At 39.2% G+C, this 23,318-nt stretch overlaps 4 protein-coding genes across 5 annotated transcripts; 2 read left to right on the top strand and 2 right to left on the bottom strand.

Moving 5' to 3' along the window:
* LOC131428241 (DNA repair protein complementing XP-C cells homolog) lies at window positions 1–10,015 on the top strand. The gene is made up of 6 exons (XM_058592021.1): window positions 1–78; window positions 140–495; window positions 556–3,106; window positions 8,868–9,109; window positions 9,174–9,562; window positions 9,624–10,015. The coding sequence occupies exons 2-6, from the start codon at window positions 212–214 to the stop codon at window positions 9,908–9,910; spliced, it is 3,753 nt and encodes a 1,250-aa protein (XP_058448004.1). The 5' UTR covers window positions 1–78; window positions 140–211; the 3' UTR covers window positions 9,911–10,015.
* Window positions 9,926–12,612, bottom strand: LOC131428243 (DNA repair protein complementing XP-C cells homolog). The gene is made up of 3 exons (XM_058592024.1): window positions 10,799–12,612; window positions 10,365–10,735; window positions 9,926–10,308 (listed from the first exon to the last, which is right to left on the bottom strand). Exons 1-3 carry the CDS (start codon window positions 12,610–12,612, stop codon window positions 10,025–10,027), a joined length of 2,469 nt encoding a protein of 822 aa, XP_058448007.1. The 3' UTR covers window positions 9,926–10,024.
* A 241-nt stretch (window positions 12,613–12,853) lies between these two features.
* On the top strand, window positions 12,854–14,487 carry LOC131428244 (mitochondrial ribonuclease P catalytic subunit). The gene is made up of 2 exons (XM_058592025.1): window positions 12,854–13,558; window positions 13,615–14,487. Exons 1-2 carry the CDS (start codon window positions 12,854–12,856, stop codon window positions 14,470–14,472), a joined length of 1,563 nt encoding a protein of 520 aa, XP_058448008.1. The 3' UTR covers window positions 14,473–14,487.
* Window positions 14,488–14,754: 267 nt separating this feature from the next.
* LOC131428242 (polyubiquitin-C-like) lies at window positions 14,755–19,714 on the bottom strand. 2 transcript variants are annotated; one of them, XM_058592023.1, is made up of 3 exons: window positions 19,557–19,714; window positions 18,691–19,155; window positions 14,755–17,537 (listed from the first exon to the last, which is right to left on the bottom strand). In XM_058592023.1, exons 2-3 carry the CDS (start codon window positions 19,146–19,148, stop codon window positions 14,795–14,797), a joined length of 3,201 nt encoding a protein of 1,066 aa, XP_058448006.1. In that variant the 5' UTR covers window positions 19,149–19,155; window positions 19,557–19,714; the 3' UTR covers window positions 14,755–14,794. The 2 variants fall into 2 exon arrangements, with proteins under 2 accessions (XP_058448006.1, XP_058448005.1); XM_058592022.1 differs by lacking the exons at window positions 18,691–19,155; window positions 19,557–19,714 and adding an exon at window positions 18,064–18,230 and having other exon boundaries at window positions 14,755–17,542.
* Window positions 19,715–23,318: the final 3,604 nt, after the last annotated feature.

Raw genomic sequence — 23,318 nt, 5'->3', positions numbered from 1 at the left:
GAAAATGAACTAAGTGAGCACTGAGTTTATCATTCACATGTTTTATCATGTTTTCGTCAAACAATCTGAGAACACATTGTAAGTGCTTTGTATATAAAAGGTTGGTTAGATAAATATTCATGTTTTTATAAAATTTTAGCATTTTATATTGGTTGTCCTTCCATGCAATGCTTTGTTCTGTGTTTTATGTGAAACTTTTTTGTGAGTAAATATGAATCGCGCCAGGCGTAGTGTGACGACCTGTAAAAGACCGGCGGCAGTAAAAGTCAGTGATGATGACTTTGAAAGTGGTGGCGCTGAAGATGACGATTTCTCTGCAAGTGAGGATGAGTGGTTACCGGGGAAGGATAGAAAATCTAAGGAAGGATCAGACAGAGGCGTGCAAGATACTTCGCTGGAGTGTGATGATTCCGATGAACCGGATGATTATCACACTGAAGATTCCGAAAGCGATGGGAGTTCGGTTGTATTCAAACGCAAAGATGGAACAAAAAGGTTATGGTTGTTTTTAATATATAATTAAACAACGAAAATTTATTTTTTTTTGTTTTTTAGACCTTCAAAAAGTTCTCCAAAACATCTGTCAAAAAAGAAACGTCTCTCTCCCGGTACAAGAAATGAACTGTATAGAAGAACAAAACATTTTTTGAAAAATCCAGATCCGGTACGACCAGCTTTAAACAGTACTGTAAGTGAAATTCTTGCAAAATGTCAATATAAGAAAAAGAAAGAAATAACTCACGCACGAAAATCAAAACCAGTTCTTGATAAAACGTCAAATGGTACTCCAAATTTGGATGATTCTGACAGCAGTGGCGATGATCATCTGGTTGACCCAGAAAAATTGGACCTTAACTCTAAATTCTTTGATCATACACCTGTTGATAAAAAAGAAACGAAACAAATTACTTTTGACTGCAATGCTGGCATTAAACTTTCGGATAGTTCGAGCGAAGACGAGAATCCAGCTGATAATATTCCGGCGTCAATACCGAAAGCCGCAGCGAATAACTTGATCAGCAGAATAAATGAGTCTTCGAGCGGATTGTTGAACTTTAACGATCTCGGGGAATTCAATCGAAAAATTGAAGAAGCTAAAAATTTGCTGAAGAACTATCAATCAAACCCAAAAGACAGTCCGGAGTGTAATGTTAACGACGAAAATGTTTCAAATTTATTGGCTTTGGGTGAGACCGAGGCTGGCATCTCACCCAGGACCAAGAACGAAGTCAGCCATCAAGATGAGGATAGCATGAACGAAGGATCAGATTGGGAAGAGGTACAAGAAACCAAGAAAACCCAGAATACAGAAAAACCACCAGATGACTATCAAATTACGGTAGAAGTTGAAACTAGTAAATCTAAAAAGAAACGATGGGAAGAAATCGAAATGGAGCTGTACATAAAGCGACAGATTAATAAGGTTAAACGAGATAATCAGCTGGCTTATCATAAGAGCAGTGTTCTCTGTACAATTGCTGTTGGATTACAGTTGAATACGATTCTAAACTCGGAAAAGATTCAAGCCATGGTATTATCACTGATGCAATCGAAGGATTGCTTTAAAAAAGGAAGGGTAGATGTAAAATTTGTACAACAATTGATGAAGTGGTTCAAAGATACATTTACCCTGAAAAATCAAGTGGCATTTATCACGAATACGTTGAATCTCAAATTCAGTCTAGCCTTGGAATTATTTACGAATAAAGTCACTTGTAAACGAGACTACTTGCTACTGTTTCTGGCATGCATGCGTGTAGCTGGAGTACAAAGTCGCTTGGTTATTTCTGCGAATGCTCCACCGAAGCGTCCGGCTATGAAAGATCTATGTCCAATTTCGGAACGACAACTCATCGAACAATTCGAAAAGGATTATTGCAAGAAGACAAATTTACAAAATGTGCAACCGCAAAACAGCTCACTCGATAAAAATGTTGATCAGATAAAAGATGAATTTAGCGAAAACGACAAATCTAGTTCGACTCTTGAAGAAACTCCAGTAGCAGAACAGATCCCAAACGGTTCGAAGGGTGTGAAACAATTGCGAAACTCGAAAAGTTCACAGTTGAATAATGATCAACAAGTTGCGGTACATGTGGTGGAGTCATGTGATTCAAAAAGCCACGAAGCAGGACAAGAATCACGCAAGTCTTCGGCTGTACCCAAAATTGTTGTTGAAACAAAGACAGTTAATTCTCCTCGTCGCACAAGATCCAACAGTAGAACTCCGATACCTGAAAAAACATCTACGGATGTCTCGAAAAAAATTCGATTTTCGCTGGATCCTAATGAAACCAAACAAAAAAGTACATCAACAACGCCTAGTCCATCGTCGAAGGAAAATGCTAAACCTCCCAAAAGCATCATCAGGCGATCGTCACCAAGATTATCTGGTAAACTGAACCATACCAATCCTCCGGCAAAGAGGGCTCTAGGCACTTTGGACATTCCTCAATTGGATGGTATGAACGATGTTGTATCCACTCCCAGTAGTCTACCTTTGTCGCGAAGACTTCGCAGTCGAATTAAGATGAAACCCGGTGAGACGGAGGCGGAAGCAGATTTCACGAATCATTTTAACAAACGGGCCAACAATACTCCATCCAACAAGGAACAAAACAATAATCAACCTGGCAGAATACTGAAACGAAAATTGTTTACCGTTGCTGAGCCCACGAAATTTCACACAAGTGCAAACGAAAAACAAACAACCGTCACCACAAATAAAATTCTTTCGACTTGTTCTTCGTCGGAAAGTGAAGCCGGAACTGTCGAGTCCAAAACATCCCCAGCATTGAACAAGAAACAGAGACGACCGAAAGCAAAGAAACCTTCATTTTCTGATTCGGATGATAGTGATTTCGAACCCGCGGGCAAAAAGAAAATCAAAGAAAGCAAAACAAAATCAGCGAGGAAATCACTCGGAACATCTAGTAAAAAGAAGGCAAGTGTCATTAAGGACGAGAAATCGTCACACATCGGAAGTGCTGCTTCTAGTTCATCTAGCAAGACGGACATGTGGATAGAGTTTTACTCGGATAAAGATAAGCGGTGGGTTACGGTGGATTTGTTTACGGAGAAGATTGATTGCGTTGATTATTTAGCGGTAAGTTTTTAACTGTATAAGCCGATATTGATTATTATTTGTTTTCCTTAAAAAAAAGCATGCAAATTGGTTTTGGAAGTAGTAACACGATGCTCATTCAACATGCTTTCCTGACGCATATTTTTTCATTTATTTTTTAAACGGCTCAAAGCAAAGCCTTGGTATTACATTCCTGTAGTGGTATTTGACCTTCTGTTTCAACAGACTTCGCAGCCGATTCACAGAATTGCATGGCTGGTGCTACGATTCTTCTGACACTACGAATCCTTCCAGTTCGGGAAACGGCTCAAGCTCCTTTTAAAACAGAAATAGGTTCACTAATCGCACCTTCGTCCATTGATTCGCCATCATTATTGCTGCTATCGTTATCATGGGAAGCAACGTTAAAAATTATGGTGTCATTGTTTATCGTGGCATATGAAACTGGCAGTTATTCTATGGCGTATTAAAATGCAGTTTTCTGTTTCCTCGAAAACGGTTTCCCACAATTGTTGAGATAAAACATTTTACAGGAATGTATTTTCCTGAATGATATATTGGTTTGTTTCCTATTGCTCAAAATTTTTCCATTTTCTTCAGTCGAAATGGCGCTCCGAGAAAGGTTGTAACTTGTAGCGATCGTTATATAAATCTAAATGCGCCATTTTCCACGTGAATCGATAATTTCCGGGACTGATAGATGGATAGCGTTGCCAACAAAATTTCCGTATTATTTTTCATGAAAATTTTTCATCGTTTAAAAGATTGCTGTCAAATTTTCAGAAAGTTCTGATGGTTGGTCCAGACTTAATATAATTCGCATAATGGATTCAAAACTATTTCATGAGTTGCTTCATAATTGCTTTCGATGCAAAAAAAAACAGAGTAATATCAGCAATGGCTTGAAAAGTGCTACGGAACACTGCTCATTAAAAAAACGATCATTTATCGGTGGTATACTGACTTTAAACGTTCTCGTGCTGACACTGAAAATGCTCAACGGCTTCGGCCGGTCAAATGAGATAATTACTTTGAAAATCGTGAAAAAGTCCACCAAATGGGTTTTGATTACCGTTAATTAGAATTTCTTGAGATAATTTACATTTTTAATATATACCGCAGTGTGTACATTTTTTGCATGGAAAAAGTTGTATATTAAGATGCTGTTGTCGAAGCTGGTGCCACGTTTGCTCACGGTTGACCAAAACCGACAAGTCGCTCACCAACATAGCGGAATAGCACGAAATGGGCCTCGAAATGCTGCCGCATCTACCATATTCACCGGATATGGCTCCCAGCGACTACAATCTGTTTGCAGGCCCCCAAAAAAATGCTTCAAGCAAAGTTGTTCTACTTCAACGATTAGTTCATCGCTAAAACGAACGCTAATTTTCAGACAAAATATAAATTGTTCTACAAGTATGAATCCCGGGACTCATTGATCCACGTTTTCCTGATTAGCGCCCGGGCTACTAACATACAAACCACAAAAAGCTCCGGTTTTTACCTATTTTGAACGAAAAACCCCAGTTCGCTTTCATATTCGGAATTCCGAAGTTAGGTGTTTTTTATGTGAATTTTTCAAGTTATGCGGCTATCTTGTTTTGTCTCAGAAATGCACGAAGTTTCGAGATCTTTTCAAGATTTTCGTTTGTTTTCGAAAAAATATATTTTTAGGATTACACCAAATCTCGACATTTCACGCATTTCTAAGACATTTTGCCTCGAAAAAGAAGTTCGAGTTCGGAATCTCAAAATATTCCCAAAGTCCCAGAATCGATTTTTCAAACAATTTGTTGTCAAGATAACGCCAGATCTCAATGATTTATAAATTTTTGAAGACATTTAGCAGCAAATTTTTTTTCTATACTTTGGCGGTTTTTAACACGAAACTCCGAGGTCATGCAGTTTTTTTGACGCGGATTTCCGAGATTACGCGACTTGATCCAGACTTGATATAATTAGCATGATGGATTCAAAACTATTTCATGAGTTGATTCATACTTGCTTCCGATGCAAAAAAACAGTGTAATATCAGCAATGGCTTGAAAAGTGCTACGGAACACTGCTACTTAAAAAAAAAACAATCGTTTATCGGTGGTACACTGACTTCAAACGTTCTCGTGCTGACACTGAAAATGCTCAACGGCTCCGGCCGGTCAAATGAGATAATTACTCTGAAAATCGTGAAAAAGTTCACCAAATGGTTTTTGAATACCGTTAATCAAAATTACTTGAGATAATTTACATTTTTAATATATACTGCAGTGTGTACATTTTTTTGCATGAAAAAAGTGCATCTACCATAATCACCGGATATGGCTCCCAGGGACTACAATCTGTTTGTGGGCCCAAAAAAAATGCTTCAAGAAGGATTGTTCTACTACAACGATGAGTTCATCGCTAAAACGAACGCTAATTTCTAGACAAAAGATAAATTGTTCTACAAGAATAAATCCTGGGGCACATTGTTCCACGATTTTCTGATAAGCGTTCGGGCTACTAACATACAAACCACAAAAAGTTCCGGTTTTTGATACTTTGAACGAAAACCCCCGTTCGCTTTAATATTCGGATTTCCGAAGTTAGGAGTTTTTCAAGTTATGCGATTATCTTGTTTTGTTTCAGAAATGCACGAAGTGTCGAGATCTTTTCGAGATTTTCGTTTGTTTTCAAAAAAAATATTTTTTTAAGATTACATAAAATCTCGACATTTCACGCATTTCTAAGACATTTTGCCTAGAAAAAAGTTCGATTTCGGAATCTCACAATATTCCCAAAGTCCCAGAATCAATTTTTCAAACAATTTTTTGTCGAAATAACGCCAGATCTCGATGATTTATAAATTTTTGAAGACAACAAAAAGTAGCAACAATTTTTCAATTTTTTCTATACTTTGGCGGTTTTTAACACGAAACTCCGAGGTCATGCAATTTTTTACGCGTTTTTTATGCGGTACGCTTCCCCCGCGTAAAAAAAGACTTCAATGTATACCGAAGCAAACAATAGGACGATTTGAAATGAGCAAATCAAACATACAAAAGGCAATGATGATTGCCCGACCAAGATCAATGGTCAACTTCAAAGATATCACATTCGATCTTCTTTACAAATACAAATACGTGAATACAAATTAAACTAAATGAAATTTCTGAAATACAATTGAACAAAGTTAATAGTGCAATATACATTCAATTCACCGCTGAGCGCGAGGTATGTGAATTCGCAGCTGACAACAAAAACAAGCAGTGCATGAAAATGTGAACTATGTTTGTGGAGGATTGTGCAGCTGGAGAAACATACATTCGAAACAATTTGTCACAATACGGAGTAATTCTCGAAAAAGAATAAAGGCCTAAGGAAACCAATTCTATTTTATATGACTTTCGATTTCGGCGGAAAATGGGTCATAGATCACTGGGTTCAGTGCTATTTTCTCTGTTTTGTTCTGGAGCGTGATCTACACAGCTGGTCAATATCAGTAGAGTGCAAACAAAAATAAGATACCGGAATACGCTCGTCCGATTTTCTGCGGTGACATCTTTTCGATGTTAGAATTTGCATTCTGTGACTCGATCGAGTGATGCTTTCGTATAGAAAATTTGAACTCGATCGAGATACAGAATGTACGGTATTTAATGTTAAATTTTCATGTTAACATTAGAAGGTATGATACTTAGTGGCAAGTTGCAATGTTACGATAAAGAGTGTATACGAATCCGTTTTCCAGTAACGCTGTTCCGGAAATGCAAAATAGTTTTGTACATGTATGGAGGGATTTTTTGTAATTTTTTTATAACGGACACATTTTTTTTTGTATTCACTATGTCTTAGAGCGAAAATATTGAAGTCGTTTCTTAAAAATAGATAAAGTTTTATTTAGGATTTATTATTATAAAATAGTAACTTTCGTTGACAATATGCGTATTAAATTTTAGAGCAGCTCCTAAATTTGAATCAAGTTTGGGTTCATGGCAGAATGATGATTTTTAATTAACCAGGAATCCACATACTTCATTGAATCAAAGATGTTTAGTGATCTTGATAACTAATAGCGATGAAACTTTTTGAGTAGAAGAGAAGCTAATTGAGGAGAGTTAAATTAAATGAATGGTCTTGTGATTCCATACGGAATTCTTGAATTTTATCCGGATCCACCACCGGCTCCGGAATAGCAAGGGGATGAGTGTCTATATCTTCAAACAGTCAAATAAGCGACCAATTTTTGACGAATTTTTCAAATCTGATCTTAAAACTAGAGTGACTATAATCAGAGTGACGACAACTGTTCGTTTAGAATGACAGCTTTGTTCCAAACGACCTGTCAAATACAATGGAAAGCTAACGAAACCGCCAAGGAATAATGTTCCTGTGTCCAATTATGCTTTGCACTTGATCAATATTCACGAGGAATCGATACAAACGGCAATCGTTGGTATGAAGGCTTCCACCTCTGCAGGCCCAGCCATCATACCAGCAGTCATCTTCAAGAAATGTTCAACCGGGTTAATTGCCCCTCCTTTGCCATTTATTTAATATGTCACTAGCTACGGGAGTATTCCCCAACTTATGGAAAGCTTCATTCATGTTTCCGGTCTACAAAAAGGGTGACAAAAGAGATATAAACAACTACCGTGGTATAACTTGTATAAGTGCTATCCCCAAGCTGTTCGAAAAAGTAATACTGTTATTCGTAATCCGTTAATCATCGTTAATCCAGAAAAATGCTCGATCATTACTTTTACGAAAAAAAAGCCTTTGAAAATCGAATACTTTATTGAGCGATTCATGATTGGTAGATTCTCGTGCATCCCGGACCTCGGCGTTTTTGTTGACTAGCAGTTAAAATTCAAGCAACACACCAACTACATTGTGGCTAAAGCTTCTCGTTGTCTTGGATTCGTGATGAGAACGGCTAAGCATTTTACGGATGTTTACTGCTTGAAATCCCTATACTGTTCACTCGTTCGCTCTACTCTGGAATATTGTTCAGCTGTTTCGAACCCTCACTACCTCAATGGCGTTAATAGAATCGAGTGGATTCAACGTAGATTCGTTCGATTTGCTCTCCGCCGTTTACCTTGGACCAATCTTCATGAACTACCGAGTTGTGAAAGTCGCGGATTGCTAATCGGTCTAGACACAGTGCAAGTAAGACGGGAGTTATCGCGTGCTTGAATGATAGCAGATGTTTTGAACGATAGGATCGACTGCCCCACTTTTCTCCGTGAAGTCAACATCAATGTTCGTCCTCGAGCTCTCCGCAACAACGCTTTTCTTCGACTTCCTTTAAGCCGCACTAACTACTGGATAAACGGTGCGATTATTGGCCTACAACGGTCATTCAATGGAGTGTCATCTGAGTACAATCTTTCACGGCATAAAACGAGGGACAAATTCTTACATAGTATTAAAATTATTGATTAGGACCACATCGTGTCTGTTGATTTTACAATAAATAAATAAAAATGAGTCATGTGATAATTTCGAAATTTTCATGAGGGGCTCTGTATATCCCCGTATACCCCCACAAAAATCCCTACATATATGTTTATAGAACAGATCTGTCACACAACGATGTTGACAAGCAACCACAACTGTGACGGTGGACGATGGGGCAAATTGTGAACCAATGGCTCCTCAAGTCTGACAGGATGGTAATGAGATAGGGCCTTCCCCGAGAAAAACAACAGGAATATAAATAATTAAATAAAATTATAACTAACCAAGCTACCTTACACTGAACTAATTGTTTTCGTCCCTACAAACACGAACCAATTAGCGACATGCCACAGCTCCCATCAGTTACGTGTTTGGATTCGACAACCAGAACCACGTCAAGGACATCACCCCTCGCTATGTGCAGCACTGGAACACAGTAAGCCGAAAGCTGCGAGTTGAACCGAAATGGTTAGACAAAACACTTGAGCCATTCCGGGCCGACAAAGACGATCGAGAAGTAAACGAAGATGCTGAGTTGAACAAGATACACATCGATAAACCTCTGCCGACCACCATAGCCGAGTGAGTATCGCGTCTGTCGTGTTTTTCCAGCTTCAATGAATGTTATTTCTATCAAATGTTTCAGATGCAAGAATCACCCACTCTATGTACTGAAACGGCATCTGCTGAGGTATGAAGCGCTGTACCCCGTAGACGTACCGAGTTTGGGATTTGTCCGCGGCGAGGCAATCTACGCTCGTGAGTGTCTGTTCGTTCTGCAGACTCGCGAAAAATGGTACAAACAGGGACGAGTGGTGAAGGCTTTCGAAACTGCTTACAAGATGGTCAAGTGCTGGAAATATGATAAACCGAACAACGTATGGCTTTATCAGCCCTGTGACACCTTTGGAGTTTGGCAAACGGAAGAGTATGATCCACCCACGGCAGAAAATGGCATAGTTCCGCGTAACGAGTATGGTAACGTGGAGCTTTTCACCCCGAAAATGTTACCCAAGAAAACGGTTCACCTGCAGCGTAAGTAGAATGTTCTAAGTTATCAGAATCAAATGAAGGCCTAAAATCTTTTTCACTGCAGTTCCAGGACTCAATCGGGTCTGCCGTCGTTTGGGTATCGATTGTGCACCAGCGTTAACCGGGTTCGAAAAAGCTCGCATGCGAATGGTTCCCGTGTACGACGGATTTGTGGTGTGTGAAGAATTTGCCAATCAAGTCGTTGAAGAATGGTACAAAGACATGGAGGAAGAGGAACAAAAGGAACAAGAGAGATACGAAAAACGGGTCTACGGAAACTGGAAACGTCTAATTAAAGGGGTGCTGGTTCGCCGAAAATTACAAAACAAGTACAATTTTGATAATCTGTAAGATGTTTATTGTTCACAAAACGTGTTGATTTCTTTTGAAAAAATATATTTTCTATGTTTTATTCGTTCTAAACGATTCTCTACAAATAATCTGTTAAATACAAAAGCTTGCATTTTACAAATCAAAATTATATCGATATTTTAATCGATTTCTTATTATTAATCCTTTAATCAACCTTCTCCATCTATCGTAAATAGCTTTCTCACGCCTCAAATGCTTTCTCAGCTCTTGCTCCACCTTATCTCGTTCGTATTCTTCAAGCACCTGCTGTTCGAACTCTTTGCAAATAACGATACCATCAAACACCGGGTGGTTGCCTCCGGCATGGATTCCGAAACCGACGACAGCGATGGCGTAATCCACGTTCATCTTCCGACAGATTTTAGATATGTTGATCTCTGAAACAAGATAATAGGATATTACCATGATACCAGCTTCCACCAGAGATACTTACGTTTCAGATGAACAGTTCCCTTGGGCAGCATGCAGTCTTTGAAAATTTCAATATTTCCGTAAGCGTTGCGCGGCACCCGTCCGCCTACTGGTTCCGGAGGAACATATTCTTCTGTTTGCCAGTAGCCGAACAATTCCAATTCCGTTTTCTCTCGTTTCAATTTTGACATGACGATTTTATAGGGTTGTTCGTAAAGTCGAATAACCTTAGCATGGCGTAACCAAACTTCGCGCGAGTGGAGCGTGTGAACGCACTTACGTGCATAAATGGGTTCGTCCCCCAGAAAACCAAGTGGTGGAGCTTCCGGCGGATAAATTGCTTGGAATTTTAGCAGATCTCGTTTCAAGCAGTACGATGGATGGTTTTTGAAGCTAAGAAATTCTATGTTAGTAAGAAAAAGGTACTCTCTCTTAACATTTTCGATAAATACTTACTCTGATAGCTTTTTCGGTATCGGTGCCCGGAATCGTAGTCGTCTGAACTCCTGCACATCCAACAGATCCATCAAAGTTTTTCTTCGTCTTCCGAAATGATGCAACAGTGACTGCAACCACTTTTCTGCCACTCGTTGTCTCTTTGCTCCGGTTTCATTGTTCCACCAGTACCGAGCGGTCACATCATGAAGGGTATTATCGTTGGTCCAACCGAAAACATAGGCAGGCGGAGAGGATAGTTTTTCAACCACGTGATCTAAACAATCGTATTTTCCTGGCTGTATGTCTACCACTAACCAACGTTTTTCAGAAGGTAAAAATACTTCAACCCAAATCGACGGCACATTTTCTTTAGGTAGTTGATTATTGAAATTATTTTGACCAATGACTTTTCGTCCTTCGAAAAACGGTGATCTCGTCACCGAATCGGTTTCCACTTTGATGTTGCTCTTACCAACGGGGGTTAGAACTGATTTCTTTTTAGGAATTAACTCTTTGCGATTACCAGCTTTATTCCTCGCCACAGAATTGTTGATTTTTTTCAATTTCCACAATTTCGGTTTGGTGTCCAGTTCGACATGGAAACGCGGTCGTTTTTCTTCCACTACTTGATCGTCGGCTCCATCCACTTGTGGTATTTGAGAGAAGTGACTGAATTCCGGTTTACGTTTTAATATTTCCGCGGTGGTTAATGGCACGTTGGGGTAGCGTTCCAGAGATACATCCGTTTCGTTTGTATCTTGGTTGGCGGATAATTTTGCCAGGCGCTTGCTTTTTGTGGCTATACTTTTGGATAGTACATTCAGATGCATGACCAATCTAGTTTCAACGCACAAAAACCGCAAAACAGCGGCAAACAGCACTACATATGCTTCTTTGGATGACACGTCTGTGGATGTTCTATTTGAAGTATTTTTTCTTGCAAATGATATTATTTGCGGTAGCTTTTTCAGTCTATTGTTTTTCCTATACGTATCACAGACCGTTTGAAGAAATATGAAATCCAACTGCTCTGGAACTTCAGTAGAAATACCACGCAGCGCACAGAGAATTTCATCTGCATTTTCTATAATTAATTGATTGACTAGGCGATTTAAATAATACCCGTAACTCAACAAACAAAGCAGATGAACTTTGTGAAGCAGTAACTGTTTCTCTCGTCGTTCGTCTTGCAATAATCTATTCAGTTGAGCATCAACATCTACGACTTTGCTGAATCTTTTGGGTTGTTCACGTACTACAACTTCAATGCTATCTGTTGATAATCTATTTTCGAAATTGTGTATAGGTTCCCATTCGTCCCCAGATCCTTGCTCAGTTGTATGTTCTTTATTGTGCACGTATTCAGTTTTGCAAATAACTTGAACAATATTATCGGGTTGCTCAAGGGTGGTTTTTTCATTGACTTTATTTTGTGTGTTATTACATACACTCATGACCGGGTTAAACTTCTGTTCATAATCATTCAACTGCGATAGCATGGTACTAACCCTTAGGGTTTTCTCCGCCTCCCAATCAGAATCAGCATCACTTAGTTCTACTTTTGTACCTGTCTCACTTGTGGAAAAATCTTTCGTGTCAGGGTATGGCTGGCTATAGAAGTTGGAATCTAAATCGATATCTTCCATTCGTACTAGGTGGTCTGCCAGAGATCCAACTGAATCTGCATCCGAATCGCTACCAGAAGGCTGCTTCTGGGATTCCTTCAACGATGGAATACTTGAAATTTGATCAGTGGCCGTAGCATTCATTTTGGAGAGCTGACCGAATATTTTAGCACGTAAAGAGGTAGGCAATTTTGTTTGGCGCTTCATTTTCTAAGTCACAGGAATCGAACATCAACAAAAAATCCTACGAGTGTTGTTATCAGTTGCAGTCCGACTGTTTTGCATACATAAGAGCATGAGCTAACATCACTCCCCTTATAAATGACCTAGTAAACGGATGCCTCCCCTCAAATTGACGTAAGTTTTTTTTTCAACACTGTGTCAGAATGTGATTGTTTACCGAGAGTCGGAGTTTCGTATATTGGTCGGTTCACATGCAGTGTAAGCTATGATATCCCGAATTGTTTTTCGACAACCGTGCTTCAAAATTCTACACGTAGCCACACGTTACTATGCAGGCATTCATCAACGACATCCTGTGATTCGATTGTCAACACAGCGATTGAACGATTTGAAGCAAAAGCTTGCCGGCGGTCCCATTCCGACAGCATCCGAATGGAGTGAAATTCGAAAGAGCATTTTAGACGAACGGTATTTCACCGCTACCAACGTGGACAGTACGGTATTGGGACTTTGTGGTAGCCTAGACAGTGGAAAGTCATATTTGGAATATCTACGAACTAAAGGGGTTAATATGAATTTTGCCATGATCAATCGCCTGCTGAGGTTGTATCGAATACAGGGATGCGACACCGGGCAGTTAAGTGAACAGGATCAACAGGACATTTTTAAACTTTACTCTGATATTAGGAAGGATACTACAGTGCTGGACGCAACAACGTGTGAACACCTAATTGGAGCCTTAACGCTCACAGATCACTGGCGGCTATCGTTTGAATTATTAGATATGATTAAATTAACTGGAATACCGGACAGTTCAACTTACAGCTTCTTGATTAGAAAGTGCTTTCTAAGCGGTGATTCGGAGACGGGATGGAAACTGCTAAAAGAGCAATCGGATAACAAACGGCTCCCCAATGATGACGTATTTCTGGCATGGTTAGACTACAGCATTAGTAATAATCGATCTATTGTAGGTAGCAATTGGATATGTTCAGATTGAATTCTCTATTGAATATTATTTTCTAGGCAAGCGACGTAGTCAAAATGCTTTCATTTACCAAAGACGCATCAATCTTTCTGTCGAAACGTGTTGGAACTGCACTCAAACAATTGGATTCGAAAACCGGCATTACCGCCAGCGATGCGAGAGTTACAGATCAAGGCAAATGCTCACATTGCAAGTCTACCATGGCTAGCATTGTTGTTCAGGAACAATCATTCCGTGCTTTAAAGGATGCCTTCCTACAGGCCGTTGTAATTAAGAAAGAAATATTCAATAATACCACCCCGGAAGAACTGCGTCGTTTTCAAACATTTCTTAACAATACTAAACCATACGACATAGTAATCGACGGTTTGAACGTGGCGTTTTCTTCGGGCAATCAAAAATCCCCGACCGGATATGCAATACAGATCGCTGCAGTGGTGAAGCATTACGTGCAGCAAAAGAAACGAGTGTTGGTAATTGGACGGCAGCACATGGATCGGTGGCGATCTCGAGAGATGAAATACATCCGTCAGAAGAGCTTTCTGTTTCTAACGGAAGATCTATCGCAGGACGATCCGTTTCTGCTATATGCAGCTCTCGAAAGCGGTCCTCATACGGATTTCTTTTCTAGGGATCTAATGCGGAAACATTCCTTTCTGTTGGGTGACGAGCTCTGCACTGTATTCAAGCAATGGCAGCAGCAGCATCAATATTCGTTGCTCACTATCAAACCGGACGGAAAAGTGCTAATCAGAACACCTTTCCAATACGAGCTGTTCGCTCATCAGTTACCAGGTGATTCGAAGTGTTGGCACGTGCCACTAGTGGAAGACTGTCTAAAACTTCACAAACTTGAGAAACAAACGAACTGGTTGTGTCTAAAGATAGATAAATAGATACGCTATTCAGTATTTGAAATTCGTTATGTTGGTTGAACTTAAAAGAAAATTCTTTTGTCTGGCGTTTCCGGGATATTTTTTAAAAATAGAACTAAGATCAATTTCCCATACAACGACCCGAATCGATGTCACACACACTGCAGAACAAATATGACAAAGGAGCCACGACGTTTATCGTTTTAATAAATAATCATTCGAGAACACAGATGTTTCCATAAACGAGACTTCTAAAATTGGATTTAAAATTTCGGAATCAACAAATCGAAACATGTAAAAATGTTAGTTTTTAATAGTCATTTATTTGCACTAGACATATGAATTACTGTCCACCTCTCAATCGCAATACTAAATGCAGGGTACTTTCTTTCTGAATGTTGTAGTCGGACAAAGTACGACCATCCTCCAGCTGTTTACCAGCAAAAATCAGACGCTGTTGATCTGGGGGAATGCCTTCCTTATCCTGAATCTTGGCTTTAACGTTTTCAATAGTGTCCGAAGGTTCAACTTCAAGGGTAATGGTTTTTCCAGTCAAAGTTTTAACGAAAATCTGCATTCCTCCTCGTAGACGGAGTACCAGATGCAATGTGCTCTCCTTTTGAATGTTGTAGTCGGACAAAGTACGACCATCTTCGAGCTGCTTACCAGCAAAGATCAGACGTTGTTGATCTGGGGGAATTCCTTCCTTGTCCTGAATCTTGGCTTTAACGTTTTCAATAGTATCCGAAGGTTCAACTTCAAGGGTAATGGTTTTCCCAGTCAGAGTTTTTACGAAAATTTGCATTCCTCCTCGAAGACGGAGAACCAGATGGAGAGTGCTTTCTTTCTGGATGTTGTAGTCCGACAGAGTGCGACCATCCTCCAGCTGTTTACCAGCAAAAATCAGACGCTGTTGATCTGGGGGAATGCCTTCCTTATCCTGAATCTTGGCTTTAACGTTTTCAATAGTGTCCGAAGGTTCAACTTCAAGGGTAATGGTTTTACCAGTCAATGTTTTCACGAAAATCTGCATTCCTCCACGAAGACGGAGAACCAAATGCAATGTGCTCTCTTTTTGAATATTGTAGTCCGACAAAGTACGACCATCCTCCAGCTGCTTGCCAGCAAAGATTAGACGCTGTTGATCTGGGGGAATTCCTTCCTTGTCCTGAATCTTGGCTTTAACGTTTTCAATAGTGTCCGAAGGTTCAACTTCAAGGGTAATGGTTTTACCAGTCAATGTTTTCACGAAAATCTGCATTCCTCCTCGCAGACGGAGAACCAAATGCAATGTGCTCTCTTTTTGGATGTTGTAGTCGGACAAAGTACGACCATCTTCCAGTTGTTTACCGGCGAAAATCAGACGTTGTTGATCTGGGGGAATACCTTCCTTATCCTGAATTTTAGCCTTCACATTTTCAATTGTATCGGATGGTTCAACCTCGAGGGTAATGGTTTTACCAGTTAATGTTTTCACGAAAATTTGCATTCCTCCACGAAGACGGAGGACCAAATGAAGAGTGCTCTCCTTTTGAATGTTGTAGTCGGACAAAGTACGACCATCTTCCAGTTGTTTACCGGCGAAAATCAGACGTTGTTGATCTGGGGGAATGCCTTCCTTGTCCTGAATCTTGGCTTTAACGTTTTCAATAGTGTCCGAAGGTTCAACTTCAAGGGTAATGGTTTTACCAGTCAATGTTTTCACGAAAATCTGCATTCCTCCACGAAGACGGAGAACCAAATGCAATGTGCTCTCTTTTTGAATATTGTAGTCCGACAAAGTACGACCATCCTCCAGCTGCTTGCCAGCAAAGATTAGACGCTGTTGATCTGGGGGAATTCCTTCCTTGTCCTGAATCTTGGCTTTAACGTTTTCAATAGTGTCCGAAGGTTCAACTTCAAGGGTAATGGTTTTACCAGTCAATGTTTTCACGAAAATCTGCATTCCTCCACGAAGACGGAGAACCAAATGCAATGTGCTCTCTTTTTGAATATTGTAGTCCGACAAAGTACGACCATCCTCCAGCTGCTTGCCAGCAAAGATTAGACGCTGTTGATCTGGGGGAATTCCTTCCTTATCCTGAATCTTGGCTTTAACGTTTTCAATAGTATCCGAAGGTTCAACTTCAAGGGTAATGGTTTTCCCAGTCAGAGTTTTTACGAAAATTTGCATTCCTCCTCGAAGACGGAGAACCAGATGGAGAGTGCTTTCTTTCTGGATGTTGTAGTCCGACAGAGTGCGACCATCCTCCAGCTGTTTACCAGCAAAAATCAGACGCTGTTGATCTGGGGGAATGCCTTCCTTGTCCTGAATCTTGGCTTTAACGTTTTCAATAGTGTCCGAAGGTTCAACTTCAAGGGTAATGGTTTTACCAGTCAATGTTTTCACGAAAATCTGCATTCCTCCACGAAGACGAAGAACCAAATGCAATGTGCTCTCTTTTTGAATATTGTAGTCCGACAAAGTACGACCATCCTCCAGCTGCTTGCCAGCAAAGATTAGACGCTGTTGATCTGGGGGAATTCCTTCCTTGTCCTGAATCTTGGCTTTAACGTTTTCAATAGTGTCCGAAGGTTCAACTTCAAGGGTAATGGTTTTACCAGTCAATGTTTTCACGAAAATCTGCATTCCTCCACGAAGACGGAGAACCAAATGCAATGTGCTCTCTTTTTGAATATTGTAGTCCGACAAAGTACGACCATCCTCCAGCTGCTTGCCAGCAAAGATTAGACGCTGTTGATCTGGGGGAATTCCTTCCTTGTCCTGAATCTTGGCTTTAACGTTTTCAATAGTGTCCGAAGGTTCAACTTCAAGGGTAATGGTTTTACCAGTCAATGTTTTTACGAAAATTTGCATTCCTCCTCGCAGACGGAGAACCAGATGAAGAGTGCTCTCTTTCTGGATGTTGTAGTCCGAAAGAGTGCGACCATCTTCCAGTTGCTTGCCAGCGAAAATCAGACGCTGTTGATCTGGAGGAATTCCTTCCTTGTCCTGGATTTTGGCTTTTACATTTTCAATTGTATCAGATGGCTCAACCTCGAGGGTGATGGTTTTGCCAGTCAGCGTCTTTACGAATATTTGCATCGTTGTCTGTTGGAGAAAAGAAAATACTTGTTTGAAATTGCGACTCACACAAAGAAAAATGAGTCATGGCCTTCATGATCGAACGCGTCAGATTTGATTTTTCTTTTGCGTCTTTGTCAGAAAATGAAAATTTATATGTGCCTGTTTCTAGAAAAATCTAGCGTTTTTTTTAGAAGTTTTAAATTTAACTAACTTTTGTTCAATATGATGTGATTCGAAAGATTTTTGATTCAATGTAAAATAATCAATACTGGTAATGATGATGCAATTACGCATAACTTTTTGCAATTCAGATTAATTTCATCTCAATGTTTTCACATTGAACCTTGTCAAAATTCACAAGAAACCAATGTTTAACTTCATTTGATACAAAATTTAACCTAATCAATTATTTCAGTTTACGTACTTATAATAAAAAATCTAATTTTCACAATGAAGGCACATATAAATCCGCCATTTTGGATTGAAACTTGATTACACAAGAAAACTATAATCGCTTTGTCTAATAAGTTTCCTACTAAGCATACCTGTGTATTCTACACAATATAATCAATATCACTAATTATTTTTCAGTTGAATTAGTACAGCAATCACTTTTTTCACTTTTCACTTGAGAACTTGAGTTGGCACTGCTTGCTTGTAATATCCCACTTGACTTCACCTCACTAGGAAACTGATACGATTGAACTGTTCCCATTCCGGGGGTACGCTTTTATAGGCAACAGTGTGTTCATTATTCGAGAACGTACCATCAATCGAACCTGTCAGTGTGTTGGTGTTTTTCTTTACTTTTTCGTTTTGCTTGTCATTCACCACCCTCGACCGTATAACGAACGGGACGACGGTGGATTATTTTTATTATTTCCAGAACGTCAGATGTTTTCCTCGATAGTAAAATAGTGAAAAACATTGTTTTCCTTTCGGGCTTATTTGAGAATGCTATGAGTTCCAATATAACTTCAAAGAAATAATAATAATGGTTTTGATTTCTCAGGCATTTTTTTAATTTTATAAAGATAGTTAAATTGTTAAATTACATTATTTTATTGGATTTTTGTTTCTTATGATCTACCTCCGTTGCAAAGCTTTTCAATCCGATTTTTCAGTCGTCATACCAACTTCGTCGCAGTTTTTCACTTCATTGTTCTCATTGGCCACCCTTTAGCCGCAGCACCAAGTGCAGGGTCGATCCTTTGATAATGCTGTATTCGGCAAGGGTGCGACCGTCTTCTAGCTGTTTACCGGCGAAGATCAAGCGCTGTTGGTTTGGCGGGATTTCCTCTAGTCTTTCCGAAACCTTTCCCTTCAGGACTTCGACTGTGTCCTCTGGCTCGGTATCAATAGCCATGCATCTGCCGGTTAACATCTTGACGAATATTTGCATTCCACCTCGGAGGCGCAGGACCAGATGCAGCGTGGATCCCTTCTGGATATTGTAGTCCGACAAAGCGCGGCCGTCTTCAAGTTGCTTGCCAGCGAAGATCAGGCGCTGCTGATCTGGGGGGATACCTTCCTTATCCTCGATCTTGCCCTTGATGTTTTGAATGGTATCGACGGCTTCGACGTCGAGGGTGATGGTTTTGCCAGTTAAAGTCTTGACGAAGATCTGCATGTTGTATCTGAAATAGATTCATCGAAGTTGGCCCATGAGGATACGCTACTAACAAAGGATGTGCATGAAATTGGCAAGTTGTACTATGGTTATGTCGATAAGTCACATGGCCATTGTAAGACAATGAGCCAATAAGAATTGGCATCCCAATTGATTGAATTTGCGTAACAATGTCTTCCATGTTTGTTTTTTCCTTCTGCTAATAATAACTTCTAATGCGATTAGGAACATTGAATGTCGGTGCCAGCTGATGTTATTTTCGATTATTGTGTTATTGAAGTTTTCTTCTCAATACAGCAATAAGTCGATAGTGTTTGTGAAATATTTCCGATTGTATGGATGTGTGTTGATGCATTGATACAAGTGCAATGAATGAACTGATTTTTATTATTGATAATGAACACTTACCTGATTAGAGATAGATCGTTACTTTGAGAACCTGATTTTTAATTACAAGAACTACTAGCAGGTCTAGCCACTTAGCTCTTTTCCCTATTACTTTAGGAGACCTTGTTTGATAGATTATGCTTCAATATGATGCTTATATAGTACGCACGTTGCTCACCGTGTGTGGTTCATTCGCACGATTAGATACGAGGACATTTTTGGCAAGTTTTCAACCGATGCAGATTGGCAGTTGCCATATTATCACATTCAAGATTGAAATCATTTCAATCCATCATTCAATGCGAAATGCGTTGCTACGGCTGAAGCAAAATACGGTTTCTAGAAATGCTGGGTTCGTTAAACTGGCAACACTTCTTAAAATGAATTAGTTGAATCTACTTCCTCAAGAGCTTTGCGTATCGTAAGATGTGTTCACTCTTCGGCAAAATGTGACGATGAACATTTCACTGGTGCCGTAACATGGTGTTTTGGCGCGTATTTTATTCTATAATTGGAATTGTTTCAAGGATCAAGGTGAAAACGGTTACTTTTAAATTTAGCCGTTTAGCCAAAGAAGTTATTTGATTTCGTAATATTTTTCTTTATCTTCAAACTGGAACGAATAGCAATGGCAATAAGATTATAACACTATCCATTTTATGATGTAAAGTATGTGGAAACACACAGTCGATTTCTACATTAGAGAACAGTTTCTTAGATTTTGCTTTGTTTGACGTTTTCTTCATTAAATCTATTCCTTTCTTACTTGATAATGGTTCTTTGCTGAATAGACAAATTTGTTTATTAATTTGTTTTATGTTGGATATTGTAGTCAAGAACATGTTGATCACGTAGATGTTGTTCGATTCAGTTTTCCAATATTGACATATCTATTACATTAAACGGGTCATGAGTTACACCTGTTGATTACAAAAGGAACAACTCATAATATTTAAAAGTGGAATGGTAAGCAGAAGTTCAAATCATGACTTGAGTTATTAATTCAGAATCAGTTTGGGTATTCACATTTCTTTATCCGGATCTTGGGCTGATTTTGAAAGACATTTATAGTGAAAAATCCAAGTTTGATTCATGATTGCACAAGCAACTATTTTTTTTTCAATTTGGATTGGACAATCAAATGGCACTTAATTGAAACGATTGGGATTGATATCCCAAGAATCCAGAAGTTTCATAATTACTTAAAACAGCCACTTTTTTACTGCTTATAAGTATACGGGGAAATTTTGAAAATTTGACGGTACAGAACAAGTTCCGCGTGAGCCTACTCGTTGCTTAAGAAAACACGTGGTAATTTTTGACAGTTCGAAGTACAGTGCTTAAGAGTACGCGGGGTACTTTTGGCAACTTGAAAGTACATAATCACTTTCAAGTGTGGATAATTACTTAAAGAACGGACTGCTTACAATTCTATCAATAAACTTCGTAAGCTCCTTAAGTCAAAGCAGCTCCTTTTATCCAAACAAAAAAGGGAATAGACGATAGTTAAATTATATGAATTGAAATTCAAATTACTATTCCATCCATTATGTTTGCCAGATTTAGCCAGTAATGACTATTTTATGTCTCAGCTTAAAAAAAGAAGCTGATGAAGTTATCACCTCAGCGTATTTTGACGCTAAGGAGAAATATTGGATAATCATATAGCTCTTCAAGGAGAATACATTGATGAACATCAAAGTTTGGAAAAATGTTGTTTTCTTTGTCAATCTTTTTTTTACCGACGTGCTAAAATTGTTACAATCGGTTTAGCCACCTTCGAGAATTCAGATCTAGAACTTAGGTTCAGAATTCCGTTTCAGAATTCACTTCCGATATCCCGAATTCAGCTCTCGAATCTATTTCCATCCTAAGAATTTAGTTTCATAATCCCGTATCAAAATCAGTTCCAAAATTTAGATCCAGATGTCGGATTCAGAATTCAGATCCAGAACTAAGTTTCAGAGTTAAGGTTCAGTTGCTGAATCCAGAACCAGATTCAGTTCCTGACTTCAACTCCAGAATGCAGGTTCGATTTCTGAATCCAAATTGAGAATTCAAGTTTAGTTCCAGAAAACAGTTCCAAAATCTCGGTCCAGAGTTGAGGTTCTACATTTAGTTCCATGACAAGTTTCAGAATTCTGGTCCAGAATCCAGTATAAGAACCAAGGTCTTGAACTTAGGTTCCTAATTTAATGGATGCACTAGCTAATGATCCTTGTTCTAAGAACGCATGTAGTGGTTTATTGTGCAGGAGTGTCTTAAGTTTTATATAAGAGGACGAGCACAAGAGCCATTCGAGAGGGGAAGTCAGTTCATAAGTTGACAAACAAAGATATGACTTTTTTTGTTCAAATGAAGGCATTTTATTGTCTTAACGTAATATTCAGTCTGAATTTGTCAATAAGCTAGCCCTGCGTGGTACCGAATAAATCTTTTCCAAAACTCTTTGCGTATCGACCTCAATGTATACCGAATGCTTCGTCGAAGCCGAAGAGAAAAAAGCCGTCTCGCAAGTTGTCCCGTCCATGTGAGGATTAGGCTTTACTCCCAGTGAAAAGGTACGCGGTATTGAGAGCGGCGGAAGTCGGTAATTTGGGCGCGACCGATTCTTAGCGTATAGAATCAATGCATGGCTATTACTACGATCCTATTGACAGTAAGTATCCTTCAATTATTGTGTGATACCCGTAAAATTCAGTTGCTAAACCCCATTCCTAGAAGTCCCAGTTTGTAGATTCGAGTTTACAACATGTGATAATATCAAACGAAACTTTCAAATGATCGAAGAGGATATCTTTATAATCAGATGACGAAGTTCCGAACTTATCAGGAACGATCCAGTTCATCAACTTATGAACAACTCTGTCGGAGCAGACCTGCTACGTCCAAAACCTCAGATCTCACTAAAGTTGGACGATTTTCTGCACTAAATATGTTCATATTTATACTACTCACAAACTCCAACAGTTCAAAGCCGCTGGAACATACATTTGCATCAATTACATCACTGGAGGTTATATTAGGTGGCAAGTTTGAATTGTCCTTTTTCATCAAACGTAATCGAGTATTCAAGAACTTGACTTTCGTTTCTAACAAACATTGATGATCAATAGAAATATTCACCTTGCATTCATTTTTTTGCCATTAATCGGGCCATTCTCGTGCATCCTTGAAAGTTTGGAAGCGTTGCTCAGCCCATCGATGAAAAGAGGTGATAATTAGAAGGTGCCCGATCTGGTAAATATAGCGCGTGCGGTAGAAGTGGGCGTAGAAATTGCAGAGTGACGTTACTGTGTCTTCGAGCCCATTATGACTGTTTTTCGAATTTCTAATTGATCATTTGTTGAGAGTAGCGGAAGAAAGCTCGTAGTACACTATTCCCTTCCGATCCCATCACACACATAGCATTGTCTTTTTCTCAAAATGATTCGGTCTGGTAACTCAATGTTGATGGTTGTTCTGGCCTATGATGTTTTGATTTGCGGATATTCAAAATATGGTATATTCATTTTTCGTTGTCAGATATAATTGGATGCAAAAGCTCTTCATTTCGTTGCGTAAAAAGAGCATTTCGCATTAAGTTTTTCGCTTTTACATCGGTCGTTCGTTCAGTTCGTGTGAAATTCATTCATCGATCTTTTAAATTTTTCCTATGACTTTCAGGTGATCACACTTTTTCGTTCGACTTTCGCGTTTTTTAGTTATAACAATAAAAAGGCCTTTTTTGAAACATTGCAACCAACGTTAGAAAGTTTTGGCAGTTAGAGAAAGATCGCGATA

Source organism: Malaya genurostris, chromosome 2, assembly GCF_030247185.1.
Source record: "Malaya genurostris strain Urasoe2022 chromosome 2, Malgen_1.1, whole genome shotgun sequence".
Taxonomy (NCBI): Eukaryota; Metazoa; Arthropoda; class Insecta; order Diptera; family Culicidae; genus Malaya; species Malaya genurostris.
Note: the sequence above shows the minus strand (reverse complement) of the source record. Positions and strands in the feature narration are given on the sequence as shown.